Below are 16751 nucleotides of genomic sequence, written 5' to 3' on the forward strand. Positions count from 1 at the left end.
TATAATTTTTTCATATTTATTTTAATTATTTATTAAATTAATAACTTTATTGTATATATTTTATGTTATTAAATATTGTGTGCTTTTAACTTTTGCATGTTCTTATATTTTATATATATATATTTGCATGTTCTAATTAATTTATATTCCTTATTTTAATTATTTATTCTTTTAGACCTGTACGGTGGTGGGGTTGCCACATATTTAACTACAATATTCTTAATTCTCACACGCAGATGGAAAATATTTTAAATAAAGGACCGTCCATTTTAACTATTCCTCTTAACCCAGTGTTTCTTCATTTTGTTGTTGTTTTATTTACATGTTTTACCCCTTTAAAGCACTTGCCTTTAAAGTTTTAGATGTGGTGTGTGTATATATTTATACTATGTGTATTTATCTTTTTATACTTTGTTATTCAATTTATTCATTTATATCATTGTTTTATTTATATATTTATAAAGGAAACACTGTATTAATTTGTTGGACGGTGCCTTTGATACTTTTATAGGAACCTCCACCGGGGGGCGGACTTTGGAGATCCTGGGGTTTCTTTTAAGGGTCTACTCTGCTCTAATGCTCTTTTTACTTATTTTATTGTTTTATGAGATTTTAATCCTTTTAACAAATTTTTTTAATGTTACCCCATTTTTAAACTTTTATTCTTTTAGAATGTCGTTTATCATGGGGGGTCTTTTAGCAAAAACTATGCTTCATATTAAAGAACACTCATATCTTTTTAGATCAATGTTCCCCTAGTGCCCGTGCCCCCCGAAACCTAAACCAAAGATGAGAATTTTGTGCATCCAAACACGGCCATGTTTTGTGACGTAATTTTCGTAAGCAAGCCGTAAGAATATAAGGGGAGGGGGTTGAAGCCACGGCCCCATCGAGGCCACGCCCCCAGCCCAAGGCAATGGGAGTCTATGACAGCAATACCAAAAGAACAAGCTAGAGCCACCAAACTTGACACAAAGGTGCTATGGATAGCCAGGAATACACACAAAATTACCTTCCTATCACACTTACCCTAACCCTAGACCTAACCATAACCCTTATACTGTGCTTGGCCACGCCCCCAGCCCAAAGCAATGGGAGTCTATGACAGCTATACCAAAGGAACGAGCTAAAGTCACCAAACTTGACACAAAGCTGCTATGGATAGCCGGGAATACACACACAAACTTTCAAAATACCCTCTTTTCTAACCATAAACCTTACAATAACCCTAACCCTTAAACGATGAGCGGATACAGATGATGGATGGATAGTTGCTCTCACATCACATGACATGAATGAGACATTAAAAAGATCCTGAAGCATTGCGTTACGGGAGATGTATGAACCCGTGTCTTGGGGCTTCAGCCCTATTAGGGAGAAGTCTGTATATCTCACCCTCTGTTTAGATTTGGGCCTCATACACTGCTAGTATGTTGAAAATGTCAGTCCACCACTTTGGTCTATTTTAACTATTGAATGTATTTGGTAGCCTACAGGATGAAATGTAACATGGACTTTTCATACAGCGCCACCATCAGGTCAAAGGTTTTGTGGTTTATGGCCAAATACCAGCAAAACTAATAGAATGTCTTCTGTCCCGCTGTTTACTGCTAATGTTTGCAGACTAACACACTAGGATGGGGACCATGGTAATTATACCTGCAAACATTAGCATTAGCACAAAGCATCTCCTACCTCAATCAGTCAGCATGGCTCTACGCTGTAGTCCTGTGTTAATGTGCATCTCACAAGCCCACCGATTTAAAACCAGCAGATCGTCTACTAAAGTTAACCCGCTGATAGAAATGAACCAGAGAAGTTACCAAAGCAGAGCCTGCAATGTGTGTAAACAGATATGTGAGGTACGTTGAGTTTTTAATAGGTTTCATTTGTACATTTTTAACAGCAATGAGTGCCACAAAACCAGAGTTAGCCCCAAGTTGGCCAACTCAAACATAGTTTTCTTGGTATACACATACAGAATAATTCACAATCTATACTTGGAAGTACAGGAAGATTACAGTACAGTTCTCTAAACTGAGATGCAGTCTCAAATTAAGCCTCTAGTTTACATCTTGTTTGTTTGGCCCAGTGTGATCATAATATGCTCTAGTGTTCTCCAAGACGTGAACTGCAATCTCCAAAGTTTCTTTAACAATAGTTCATGCCATGAGTAAGTCTTCCAAACTGAAGAGCTTCAAAGTAAGAAAACTAAAGTACAGCCACAATATGGGCTCAGAACCAAGTATGTACAGGAGAGGAAGAGCAGTGCCAGCTGGGGGACTTACCCTGACCCATTCTGTTGCTCACACATGTAGAACATGTCAAACACGCCTCTGCTGTCGCTGCACACCAGTCAGACGTTCTAGTGGTTTCCTTACTCTCATGGCAACAGGCTGATTTTACGCTTCAATTTTAAAGTTGTTGTAACAGCATTTAAAGACAAAAAGGAAACTTCTCAAGGGTCAAAAATAGATTTTCTCACTTCCCTCTGGTGACATCGATCCATACGGTGTAGGTCCCTTGTTTTGGGGTTGGAGGCAGAAGCCTCAGAGACAGACATGGCAAAACATAAACCAGAAACTATCTGAATGGCACTAAAGAGGAAGTGAGAGGAACAGAGCCTTTAAATGCCAGTACATACAGTGAATACTTTTATTGTCAACTTTTAAGGACCATACAAGTGTTTTCCACCTATTTACTACAAATAATTAGCCTGGGCAACAGTAACGAGTGTCCGAGTCCAGCAGGTCACATAACGTACTATTCAAAGCAGGTACGACCTTACATTTAAAGTATGTAGTGCATTCCCACTGCATAGTATGTGGATCTAGTGGACGTACTGTAACAACTGTAATGAGTCATGTCATGTTGATTTTCATTTGTGATTAACAATTATCATTCAACGTGATGGATAGTCACATGATCTAGAGAAGATGTGGAGGTACTTCAGACTGAACAGTCTGCTGGTGACGACTCTACAAACCTTGGAAATAAACTCCGCTGAAGGCTGTGAGATGCGCCTGAAAAGTCAGAAAAAAAGTAGGAAGTAGATCTAGAGAAATAGAGGTTTGATGGGAAAAACATAAAAAGTTCCACATACTAGCATCTCAAGGTCATGTCCAACACATACTGTAAAAAGACAGTGGGTTATGGTTGAAAGTGTCAAAAGGAAGCTTGCCAGGGACTTTGGGAAAAATAATTTTGTCAAACTATTTACAACTTGACAAAGCAATCTTAACTATAAACTAGTATTTCCAACGGTAGGGACTGAGGGAAGTGGCTGCAAGCTCTGGAGAAATCTAGTAAGAGGACCGGGTGTCTAACTTTGATCACCCCGATCGGCAGAGGAGACATCTTAACAGCACCATGTGTTCCGTTTATCAGTTTGAAAACTAAGGCAGGTCATGGAGCACATGTTTCTGCAGTGAAAAGAATGGAAATAAATGGCTGTCTAGAAATGAGAAACAACTCATTCAAGTACTGCAACACTCATTGTACTTAATCAACTGTTTAGCTGAACTGAGCTGTGCATTATTTGTATTAAATAGGCTGACATGTGTAAGAACACTGGTATGATCCTAAAAGAGCAGTTTAGTTTCATAGCACGAACACCACAGAGCCGGATCCTTCTCTTTAAGACCACATCCCTCCTTTGTGAGCTGAATCACAAACTGTGTTACTGAATATGAAAAGAATATGACTTATGTCTTACTCTTCAGATGACTTTTATTGCACTTAGCCAGAGTAAGAAGAAGCGAGTGTGAATTAAATGATTTAGACGTCTTACCCATGTGAAAATGGAAAGGAGCTCACCGATTACCCATAACATGCAACTTCAGTTGGGTTTATTATCTCGGTGACCTCAGTACTTTCACGCCTCTGTATTTCTACTGTGATATTCTTTTCATTGTGTACGTTTCTGAAATAAAATATCTTGGCAGATTTATTTTTCTAGAGACAGGATCTACATTAATAACACGTACAACTTGACTTCTGTTAACCAACCATCTGAATTTCTGTTTAGACATACCAATGATTCTGGAAGCAGAGAAGCCTTCTAGAAAAGCTTCTACATTAAAAAAGCAATACAGTCATTTTAATATAACCTTCAATAAATAGTCTCGAACAGGGCAGCCACCTGCCTATATTCTGATTTAGTGAGGGTTGACTCATCTCAGACAGTACGGGTGATGCGTGTTGGTGGGGCGGGCAGGTCTCGGGGGAGAAGATGTGATCAGTCGGACCTCGAAACCAAAAAGAAAGCTTTAACTAAATGACACACTGAGTCTCTTATTTCTTGCTGCGCAGCCGTTTGGACTGTCGTGGAAGGTCTGAGCTCTTTCTGGTGCGTTTGAGCGATGACCCCCCCTCGCCCTCCGGCTCTCTGGATAGAGAGGCTGTGGCCACGCTGCCACCTGCCGACACAGTACCGGACGCGCTGGTGGCCACAGTGGAAGACACAGCGGCGCTGCTGGACGTGGAGGGGGCGGCTGCGCCGGGTCTGGGTCCTCCCATAGCAGCGGCATTACTGTCCATCAGCTCGCGGAGCTTGTGCTCTAGCTCGGCGAGGCGGGCGTTCTGCTCACCGATCACCTGGGTCTGTTCCAGCAGCTTCTGCTCCTGGTCCTGCAGCTGCTTCTGCTGCTCCAGCTGCTTGACCCGGATTTCCTGCATCTCCCTCCGCAGCACTGTCATTGACGCCCCGTTCACCTTCACCTGCTGCTGCACCTTGGTCATCTCAGACCGCGACGGCGTGTTCTTGGCCAGCAGGGACATGGTGGTTAGGGAGGTAGATGGACCTGCCACTGAGGGAACAGGACAGAGGTTCAGAGGTCTTCAGGAGTTGACAGCTGCACAAAAAAACAACTCAAAAAGCTGAGATCCTGCTGGGCAAAAGCAAAAATGCTGCCGGACAAGACCTTTTATTTTGGAGAATATCCTAAGTAAGCATTGATGTTTGGAAGAGATTGTTTACCACTGCTCTAAGCAAACCCGGGACCCAAACCATATCAAGAATGTGAAACTGCTACTAAAAAACAATTCATATACAATGCTAATATTTTATCTTCTACAGATCTTTTCCAGTGATGATCTCGCTGGTTTGACAGTCAGGAATCATTCTATTCAGTTAGATGTTCGGATTTCAGAGACGGCAGACTATGGCTAGAACTTACCAGCAGCTAACAGCTATCTAGAGCAACTAAAAAATCCAGAAGGTGTGCAGTTTTATTTTTCTATTTTAATAAGGACCATGAGAATATTTCCTGTCTTGAAACTGAGCGATACTGGATCAGAGATCGGGTTGATACGGACATAGCTGGTCCGGGTACACTTGAATCCTGATCTCTATGATGTTGAAGACCAATCGCTTGTTTACCATTTATTATTTAAAATAATAAATGACAACTCAGTACATTTATATCTATGTATTTATTTGTTACATTTTGTTTCACGACTTTAGGAAAGGGGACTTAAAAAGTTGGTTCGGTGCATCGCTACAGAAAATACATGTTTTTTCAGAAAAAGCTGAAAGAACGTCCACTTATAATAATGGTTAAATGATTCATGAGACTCCTGTGTCTCCATGGTGAAGAACATTTAATAATGAATGGACTTTAATATAAAAAGGGAATTTCAAGTTGGGAGAAACACTTCCACAACCAGCTACTCGTCTTACTTTGGAACTCTATTGCTATCTGGACATACCTGCTTTAGTTATTTGTACTGGAACCATGGTCATATTTATACGCAATGTGTTGCACCACAGTACAGTGTACAAGTTCACATTTTCAGATATTACTAGTCCTTTTAAATGTGAAAATAAGTATCCAGTGCTACTTATCTAAACATTCAGCATCTTACAGTGAAGCTTTTAACCAAACGCGTTCGACAATGTCCCGCCATTGTTTTCGATTTAAATCATGATCAAAACCACAAGAGCTGATATTTTTATCTCATATTGATGTCATATTGAGAGCAGTAGTATTGAGAGCTGCATTAGGGGGATTTTCTTTTGAAATCACAAGTCTATGAGTCAGGAGAAATGCATGTCTGTTACCTGGCGTAGAGCCAATGAGGCGGCCGGACAGGTCGGCCCCCGGCAGCTTCTTCTTTAGGATGGGGACAATCTTCTCATCGAAGTACTCCATGGCCATGGAGGAGATATCTCTCAACTCCTGCAGGACCTCATGAGCTCGCTGGGGGGCTCGAGTGGAGTTCACGTAGCGCAGCACGCGGTAAATCTCATCTATCACCTGACAAAACATAATGGCACGTGACATAGCAAACAAGGAAAACAGAAAACACAACAGATATGGCTGAAAGAAGACTGAAACACTGATGGCTTTTTTACACCCCTGACTGTCGCAGTGGGCTCTCTGCTGGCCAGGTCTGAGAATGCTGCTTGGGCAGCTGAAAAGCTGGAGTCTTATTTGTCTTCTTTAAGAAAGGTCCAGTATGTAGGCTTTGGCAACATCTAGTGGCGAGGTTGCAGATTGCAACCAACTGAAACCTTCCTGTGTGCCAAGCGTGAAGTAGATGGACTTCGTGAAAATGTGAATGGCCTACTCTAGAGCCAGTGTTTGGTTGTCTGTTCCAGGCTACTGTAAAAGTTAAATTGATTTTAAGTGCAGTTTTGAAAGTGGCGAGTGACAGAATGGCTGGGTGCTGAAGTGCTTGGGGAGAGAGTTCCAGAGGAAAGGGGCCGCAATGGAGAAGAACCTGAGGCTGGTGGCGGCGGATCTGAGGTTGTGGGTTGGAGTGTTTTGGTGCAGGAGGTCTGAAAGGTATTAAGGGGCTAGGTTGTGAAGGGCTTTGTATGTAATGAGGAGAATCTTGAACCAGACTATTTGCTGTGTGGGGAGCCAGTGGAGGTTTCGAAGGACTGGGGTGATGTGATCTCTGGTGCGGGAGTGGGAGAGCAGACGGGCAGCTGAGTTCTGGATGTATTGTAGTTTGTTGATTTCGGTGGATGAGCCGTACAGGATGATGTTGCAGGAGTCCAGTCGAGAGGTGATGAAGGCGTGGATGAGTGTTTCAGTAGCTGTGGGGGAGAGGGAGGGGCGTAGACGGGCGATGTTTTTGAGATCAAAGAAGGCGTTTTTTGTGATGTGATTAACGTGGCTTTTGAAAGAGGGTTTGATCAAAAATAATACCAAGGTTACGGATATGTGTGGAAGCAGGAACAGTGGTTCCATCAATGCAGAAGGAGAAGTTGTGGTGGGATTTGTTTAGTGATTTGGGGCCAATGATGAGGATTTCAGATTTATCGCTATCGAGTTTGAGAAAGTTAGCGTGCATCCAAGTCTTTGTCTTTGAGGCAGTTGGTGAAGTGGGTGGTGGGGGTGATGGATTTGGTGGGGGAGATGTAGAGCTGGGTGTTGCCAGCATAGCAGTGGAAATGGAAACCATGGTGGTGTCTGATGTTTCCAAGGGTGAGCAAATAGAGGATGAAGAGGAGGGGACCGAGTACTGAACCTTGGGGGACACCTTGAGAGTGTGTCAGACTTGAATTTATTGATACTAATGAGCTGTTCATGGTCAGAGAGGTATGATTTGAACCAGGAGAGGGCTGTGCCAGTAGTGTGGTGAGAGGATTCGAGACGAGAAAGGAGGACAGAGTGGTTGACGTGTCAAAGGCAGGTCGAGTGGTATTAGCATGTTGAGGGAGTGGTCATCAGAGGAGAGGAGGAGGTCGACTTTGATTAGGGCAGTTTGTGCTGTGATGAGATCTAAATCCGGATTGAAATGGTTCATACGGTTGGTTCTAGTCAAGGTGGGTTTTGAGTTGTTGGGCAACAGTGCGTTTCAGTATTTTAGATAGAAAAGGGAGATTGGAGATGGGGCCGTAGTTGTTGTGGATGTCAGGGTCAAGGCCAAGCTTTTTGAGGATGGGTGTGACTAAGGCTAGTTTGAGGGAGAGAGGGATAGGCTGACAGGGATGAGGGGCAAATGGACTTGATATTATGGAGAGTGATGGGGAGTGTGTCTTTAGGTTCTGGGATGGGGATGACGATCTCCATGATGATGGCTAGATGGTGAGGTCAGAGCGGGAGAGGTGGCCAATTGTGATTCCAGTGGAACCAGGTCCAGGATGTGACCGTACTTATGGATGGGGAAATTGATGTGTTGAGTGAGGTTGAAACATTTAAGCATGTCCAGAAATTCTGTGGCTGTTTTACAGTCTGTGGAGTCGATATGGATGTTGAAATCACCGAGCAACAGGATGGAAGGGGAGATGGAGCAGAGCTGGGTAACTAAATAAAATAGGTCGGCGAGGAAGGCAGGGTTGGGTTTGGGGGGGGCGGTAGATCATTGAAATGACCAGGGGTTTAGGACCCCACAGTTTGAATATCAGGTGTTCAAATGAGGATTGAGTTTGGATGGTAGTCAGGCTGGTTTTTATGTGTTGCCGGTAAAGAGCAGGAATTCCTCCACCAGGTAATGATATCCAGTAGGGGTGGTTTGGTTGAGTGCGTAGTAGTCCAAGTGTTTTTGCCAAGTTTCAGTGAGACAGAGGATATCAAGGTCGTTGTCAGTAATGAATTTAATGATGATTAGGCTTTTGTTGCTTAGTGACTGCGTGTTCAACAGAGCAAGTTTCATGGAGTGTTTTGTGATTGGTTGTGAGGATTTGGGTAGGGGGTTGGCTAGATTCAAGTGCTGTTTGTTATGATGACGTAATAAGGGAGTGGATGTGCGCCGGTGTTGAGTCCACAAAGACGGGATGGGGTTGACTTAAGCAGGGTTGTAGATGATGAACTTGCACTGGAAGTCGATATGAACATAACTGAAGGATGTAAGAGAGGTTGTTTTTGTTTATGACTTTGTGAATGCGGTGTGGACGGGGCAGCCTCTGTCACAACAGTCTGAATGGGGAGAGCTGCGGCTGAAGGGGTTAATGACAGGTGGGGCCAGTAGGGGGAGGAGTCACGGGAAACTGTGGTCTGAGATGGCAGCGTAGAAGAAGAGGAATGGGGGTGGAGTTTAAATAGTCAGTTGCACAGACAGGAGTGTACAACGTGCTGCAAATTAGCCGCGAGCAGGCGACTACCCAGCTTATTCAGATGAATACCATCGTTCTTAAAAGAGGAAGAGCGGTCCCAAAACAGATCGTCTTTATTGTCGTATTTATTTTCCAGCATGACGTTGAAGTCATGAGGGGGAGGAGAGGGATGTCAGTTAGATGGGGAGGTGAGTGGAGCAATAGTAGATGTGGGGGACGCAGGGGGTCCAACCAGGAGCCCACAGCGTGTTTAGGTTTAAGCAAAGGTGAGAGCTGATTCACAGAGGGTCCAGTTTTCCGTTTACTGACAGTAGATACCCGGTATCTGTGTTCCCCGTAGCGTTAGCTAGCTCCAAAGTAAAAGCTAAAAACAAACTGGTAGTAGCCTCGGCAGGCTGTCCGGCCTGGGGAACGTTAAACTTAAAAAGGTCTAGTATGTGATGGCTGACATCGTACGCCTAGTTTAAAACATATGGAATATAACAGCCATGATCTAAACAGTTTAACATAAAATGTCATGGCAGTAATTATACACTAAAGAAAACACTAATATATTCTCTTTCTACTGATAGATCCATCTAAATGCTACACACTGGACCTTTAAAACTAGAAAAGCATAGATGCTGATCGCATATTTTACTAAATATTGGCGGATAACAATCGGATAACAATAACTTCCACTGAGTGTAATCTATGAGTGGAACCAGGACATCACATCCCGGCATAATGATAGCATGTGAGCTTCCTACTGTACTGAAAAGAAGCTTTTTAAAGAAGCGTTGCCGCTGGTTCTCTGTCTGTAAGACTACCGTTGCTGCCGCTCTGTGCACCAGAGGAAGCTGAGCTAACCTTTCCAGGGATGAAGCAACAGAGGTTGGAGTCAACGTATTTCATGAAGGTCATGTTGAGCAGAGAGAGGCGTGTCTCCACGGCAGCCAGGATGTCAGCGTGACGGGCCAGTGAATGGTTTCTCCTCTCAGACTCTCGCCTGCAGACAATTCATGATGAACACATTGGTCAAGACCCGGGCCCTAGATTTCAACAGAACTTTCCTTTACATTTCTCTCCCCATCAATGACTTCACCGATAGCTTTAGTTTGAGAAACTGAATCTTCTTTCTACATCAATAAAAAGAAAGTCACAAACCAAAGATTGTGATTCTCTCTTTAATGATTCACACAGCACGTCACAATTAAAAGGGTTCCCAAAACATCCTCAGCTGGCTCAGTAGGTAGACTGCTTGTATTTACATTGAGATGCCTTGTATGTATTGCCAATACATGCCTGACAATAAAAACTTTTGTCGCAATTATAAATAAATATATATACCAAACAGAAAGGTGTTTTATTTCTCTGTAGATTTCTTTCCATAATGTTGTCAGACACTTGGAATAACAAAGTGAGTCTGTCAGTGGCAGACACACAATGCTCATTTAGTGGACACACATCGACGGTGAGGAGCTGCATCACAGCACGTTTAGCGGCTGCTGTCCGCAGCGCTCTCCTTCAATACTGGACCAATTTCAAAAACGGTTGTCACCATCAGTCACTTACACACAAAAACATGAAAACAAGGTCTAGGTTGAACACTGGACAGCTGAAAATCCCATTTTTGTATAATGTATTCATGCTGGATTCAAATATTCATTAATAAGGTTTCTGTAGAGCTTTGGCTCAAGTTAAGTAACTCCCGGGTTGGAGCTGAGATCACTCAGATAAATATGTCCTAAACCAGTGGTTCTGAACCGTTTTTTGAGTATTGGACCCCAAATAAGTAAAAGAATGAAGGAACAGGTACGGTATTCAGTTTTAACCAGCACAGCTGTGTACACTGGCTTCATCAGCTTTTCCTCTACATTCCCAATACCCGTGACCCAAAGCATTCTTTCAGGCTTCAAGTCCATTTTCTCCTGCTGTATTGGGCTGTAAGCTCTGATAGTCTATGTACACAACACATCCCGTGTGGAGTGGACTGGAGCTGCTGCTGACGTGGTGCTTTCACTACACGGCCAGTGAAGACAAGTCGTAGGCCAGAATTTAACCTTAACTGCCGTCAGCATGACTAATGAGAAATATATGTAAGACAGACATTTAGTCACTTTTGAAATGTAATAATGGTCATTTCAATTAGAAGAAACATAACAGTAAACAAATCTATGTCTACTTATTTTTTAAATGGTAATGACCCTTCAGAGACATATAGATAGATACTTTATTAATCCCACAAGGGGACATTTTTTTCACTACAGCAGCATTTAGAGATACAGGTAAAGCAAAAATAACAGAGTAGAAAATACAAAAATGCACAATATATACAATAAAATAATACTAAATTAACTAAATAAACAATAGTGCAAAGACTTAACCAATATGTGTGATTTCACTCTGCCAATGTTATTCTACAGTATGTGGCTTGTGATACTGACCTGGGCAGCTGAGCTTTGACTTGCCTCTGGCACAGACTGTGGTAACGCTCCACCTTCAGGAAGCCCTGATTCAGGACCCGCTGGCAGATCATGTCCATACGCTTACACACCTGGAGAAGACGGACAACATAAAACAGGTGAACAGGTACTCTGTTTTAGGAGTATGTTCATTCATGACACAAAGTTGCAGCAGCAATCTACAGTGGAGCTGGTGGAGTTTGGCATCTTTTTCAAGGCCACTTCAGCAGGAAGACGTCTGCCTAGTTAGGGTTCTTACCAGGCGGCTACCTCCGGTTCTGCCGAGTGAAGTCGATGTGGGAAGCGTCTTAAAACCTGCATTCTCTCTAGTGTCCACCAGGGGGTGACTCCTCTGGTTGTATAGAAGTCTATGAGAAAATGACTCTACTTCTCTCTTGATTTATTACCTCAGTAAACATTGTAAACATGAGTTTATGGTCTCAATCTCTAGTTTCAAGTCTTCTTCAATACAGCATGATGTTCATTTAGTAAATGATGGTCCATTTAGAGTCACACAGACCATAAAGCAGGGGATGCTTTAGGGCGGGCTTACTGTGATTGACAGGTCTCTGCTGCTACCAGAGATGTACACAGCTTCTCTACTTCACTCCATATTCCACATATGGTAACTTCTGTTCACCAGTTGCAATTTACAAACATAGCGACGGCCGTAGTGCAAGATGTTGACGGCGAAATTGCCAAACTCGAGGCTTCAAAACATCAGTCCTCAAACCAATGAGTGACGTCACCATGACTACGTCCACTTACAGTCTGAAATGACATGCATTATCAGCATTGAAGAGCCAAGCATGTTATTGATCAAATCATAATAGAATAAAGCATTTTTACCTGCTGTCAAACCTGACTGGCACTGACAGGCTATCCTGTGACGCCCAGACGCCGTGTTTGTCAAGTTTGTCCTTTCTGTAGGGCAGGGAGACTCTCACAACTGCCCGTTTATGTTGTCTATATATTCTACAGAACATTCCTAAAACCAAAAAGAAAACTGAAATAATCCCCTCTTCTCTATCTATCTATTTATGCATGCATGTATGTAATGTTTGTATGTATGTACTTACAAATTGGGACTTCGGGACTACAATATACATTTAGTTGTGCATCCCTGTCGTACAATGACAAATAAAAACCGTGTAACCTATATCATAAGCATACAAAAATGTGTCATGTCAATACAGTGTCAAATGTGCCATGTGGTGAGTTAGCTCGCTAGCAAGTTAACCAATTACTTTCAAAAGTCAAGTCAACAATGTGGGCTATGAGCAAATGTGGGGTTTGTAGCGGACAAATAACTTTATACAACAAACATTTTACAGAGATCAATTAAACCTTAAAGACAGCTGGCTAGCAAAGACTAGCAGAAGGTGTGTAAACTGTGTACTACCGGCTGGTTAACCAAAATATCAAATACATTCCCTCCAGTAAAATAATCAAAAACTTAAAGGAAAGCGTGTCGTACTAAGGATCCGACGGTGCAGTAGGGTGACTGCACATGTGACAGAAGAATGCAGCTGAATGTTTTTTAAAAGATATGAGTTTTAGATTGAAATTTTTAAACATACAGCATAAAAACATCTCCCAGGGGGAGGATGCCCCCCTGACTCCCCCCTAGATTTGGGCTGAGCCCTGAATGTTTACAACGTCTACTTATGCCCCTGAACCAGAGGACATATTTTCTCTTGCAGAGGATAAAAGAGGCGGCATGTTGAGGATTAGGTACATATCCTCCTTTCATTGGTAGATTACTACTGTGACTCAAAAATCAATGCAGTAGTCAAGCCCCAGCCCACCGGCACAGGCCAGGCATCCAACATTGATTTACCATAATACTTTTGTACAGTTTTCCCTAACACAGCTGCACAGTAAGCTTACAGTAAAAGTAGCAAAGGAATTTAATTAAGTTTGAGACAACAACGTACTGTATATTGAGATGGAAGACTTGTCCACTCTTCCCCACTACACAAAAGGGAAGCCAAAATATTCCAGAGACAGGAGCTGCCATCTTGAGATTTTGACATCATATAGAGCCAGTGTCTGCGCAGCAGTGATTGGGGGTGGCTGCTGAGCCAATCGTGAGCCAAGCACAGCAACAGCAACAGCTTGTTAGTGTGAGCCACCTAGCTGCTACGTTAGCACCACAGTGGCTGTTTGGCCAGAAAGAAACAACTAACCATAACATCTCTATAAATAAATATATGATCAAACTGACGCATGTTCTATTACTCGTTAATCATTAAACATCATGTGCGTGTCTGCTGACACTGATATTAAACACACACGACGTTCTCTACGACTACTACTTCAGCTGTCAATCATGAGGTCACAACCCCTTTGCAGAGCATTAAAAAACAACTTAAAAGCAAAGAAGATTCACACTTGAACACACATCAGAGTGATAAGAACTATTTAAAATGACAAACCATCATTGGGACAAATGAATTTGACATGTACTTGATAGTTTGGCCCATGTCCCATCTGCTCATGTGAAGGGGGCGGGTTTATTACATATTTGTTTATGGACTGCTGTTTTTGAAGCCTCGAGTTTGGCAATTCCGCCGTCGCCATCTTTGTGATTACGGCCGTCGCCATTTTGCCTTGTTGCAAACGGTGAATGGAATTTACCATATTTGGAATTCGGAGGAGTAGAGGATAGATACGCCGTATACGGCTCTGTTAGTGGCAGAGACCTGTCAATCACAATAAGCCCGCCCTAAAGCATCCCCTGCTTTATGGTCTGTTTGACTCTAAATGGATGTTGTATTGAAGAAGACTTGAAACTAGAGATTGAGACCATAAACTCATGTTTACAATGTTTACTGAGGTAATAAATCAAGAGAGAAGAAGAGTCATTTTCTCATAGATTCTATATAATCTGACTTATTTTTGCAACTAGAAGTCTCAGACCTGGTCAGTAGAGAGATTACAGGTTTTAAGACATATCCACATTGGCTCCACTTGCCTGTATACAACCCATGATTTAAACCAACAACATAACTTTCACTAAACCTGCAAATTACCAGCCACAAACATGGACACAGTCATGAATAATGTGGAGGATGGGGCCTGTACCCTGTCTTTGCCCAGGGGCTCATTTGCTCTTGATCCGCCCATGCAACACAGAATTACAAGAAAGGCACAGACTGAGGCAGAAAATGTTGCATAGCAATAACACGTAGTAAAGGAACACAACTGCTGCAACCAAGCCTGCGTGACCTTGAGGACCTGACGCCTTGTCAAAAGCTCTAACTGTGCATGTGACCTTAGCAGAATTAGGTGAGGGGGCTGCTGGGAAGAGCTGCAGTGAAAAGCAGACTAGTGTGCAAACTGTCCAGTGAATGATTTCCAGCTAACCTCACGAAAGAACTTATCTAAAAGGGGCCGGACATGTCTGAACTGCAGGGATACCAAAACAGGAGTAAACGCATCTAAAGAGTTCGGTTCGAATCTCTTATTAACAATTCAACATTCCTCTCTTGGTGTGTGGTGATCCGTGCACTCTGCGTCTGCTCAGCTAGGCTGTGCTGCAGATTAGCTAACAGTGCACTAACCACTGCGGGCCATGGCTGCAGTCAGACGGCTGCACATTCAAAACTGGCTTTAAAGACTATCCACACTTATTTCTACGTAGAGTTTACATATCTGGCATCCACAGATAAGTGCATGTGGCTAGCGTTAGCTTTGTTCACCTTCTAGTCGGCTTGTTTTTGTTCTTACCGAGCGCAGCAGGCTGATTTCATCGTAAGACAGGAAATTGAGAACGGTCTCAATGGCCACAATGGGCAGTCCTAACAGCGGGTTGTTCTGGTGCGGGTGGTCCGGTGGAGGGCTGGACTGTCTCGGCGACACCGCGTCTGAGTCCAAGGACCCAACACATCCATCAACTCTCTCTACGACGGCCGCCATCTTGCTTCGCTAAGGAGGAGACGGAAGTGACGCTTCAAAGAGAAGTGGTGTTAAAAAAGTGTTTACAGAACAAGAGAGGGGAAACCTATCAGGAGACTTGATTTAGTGGATATCCTATTGAATACATTAGAGTTAGTTCCATAAAAAAGAAGTTGACATCAGTTTATTTGACAAACCTGAGACTCTAACTAGCAAAAGAAGAAAACATATTTCTTGATCCAAGATCTTTTTTCCTGTTTCTCTTCATGAAGATAATTTAAGATGAGAGCAACAGAAATATTTTGTTTCTGAACGAGTGCATTGTCTCGCTCACTTGACCTTATATTTAAATTATGTTTTGGTAACCCAAGCAAAATCACTTTAACATTGTAGCAAACTACACTTTCCACAAACATTGAACAATGATTCACGCCATGGCCACACACTGCCCTGTGTAGGACCACAGGGCCGGGAGAAAGCGGCAAACCCAGTCTCGCTGATGATGGATGGCGAGCTGGGTGGCTAGGGTGCAGTTAAACCGTTCCACCAGCCCGTCGCTTTGAGGATAGAGAAAGTTCTATCTTTGGCCATGCCACTAGATGCTCCAGACTGCAGTGGCCTCAATGGCTTACTTCACTTCTTGGATTTCTCTTTTCATTATTTGTTCATTCAAAGGGAGTTGATTTCTTTTTTTTAAATACCAGCAAAACATGGGCTGATGCAAGTAAAGTTACCCAGAATAATGTTGAAACAATCCGGGAGCAAGGATTTATATGATCGACCTTATAAGTAGTAGTTAATGCATCATTTGTTAATACTTAACAGATCGGTTATAAGGCAGTTATAAGAACAACTTTGTGTTGGCCAGTTTTGGAAAAACCATCACTTACTTATAAGCAGTTCTTCAAGATGGAAGGTTTTTACCTTCTAGAAAAGAGCTGTAATGGCTTACTAATAGTTATAACTGTACGTAACACTTTATTATAAATTGAGAAATTGCTCACAACCTGTCAACCAAAAAATGGTCTTTTTGATAGCTTACAACTGTACTTAAGTAGAATTTTGAGGTACTCGTTCTTGAGTATTTCCAGTACCACGCATTGATTCTTTATCTGACTGAGGATTTTGCCCTTGGAACTGATTATGGCCCTTCCAGACAATCCCCCCATAATTCCACCAAACGCACCGCAGCTTCCCAAAAACAGCTAGGTAGCCTACTGGTTGTGTATTTATTTAAATGTGGTGTGTATTAATACATCCATGGTGTTGTCCGTGGTGCTGAATTATGAGATGGTTTTGTAAATGCAACTTTTTCTGAGTCCTCTCCTTTGTCCCATGGGGAGCATTTACACCCAGAAAAGAAATATAAGCCCCCTACTGCCTCCACTCCTCTGCTCTGC

General features: G+C 42.6%; 1 protein-coding gene across 1 annotated transcript; it reads right to left on the bottom strand.

The window, feature by feature from the left end:
- Positions 1-2050: 2050 nt before the first annotated feature.
- Positions 2051-15372, bottom strand: fbxo28 (F-box protein 28; the record flags this gene model as incomplete). Its single annotated transcript, XM_079168956.1, has 5 exons — positions 2051-4808; positions 6062-6257; positions 9857-9995; positions 11434-11543; positions 15184-15372. The coding sequence occupies 5 exons, from the start codon at positions 15370-15372 to the stop codon at positions 4294-4296; spliced, it is 1149 nt and encodes a 382-aa protein (XP_079025082.1). The 3' UTR covers positions 2051-4293.
- Between the last annotated feature and the right edge of the window lie 1379 nt (positions 15373-16751).

This window comes from Pholis gunnellus (assembly GCF_910591455.1).
Source record: "Pholis gunnellus genome assembly, chromosome: 11".
In the NCBI taxonomy this organism is placed as follows: Eukaryota; Metazoa; Chordata; class Actinopteri; order Perciformes; family Pholidae; genus Pholis; species Pholis gunnellus.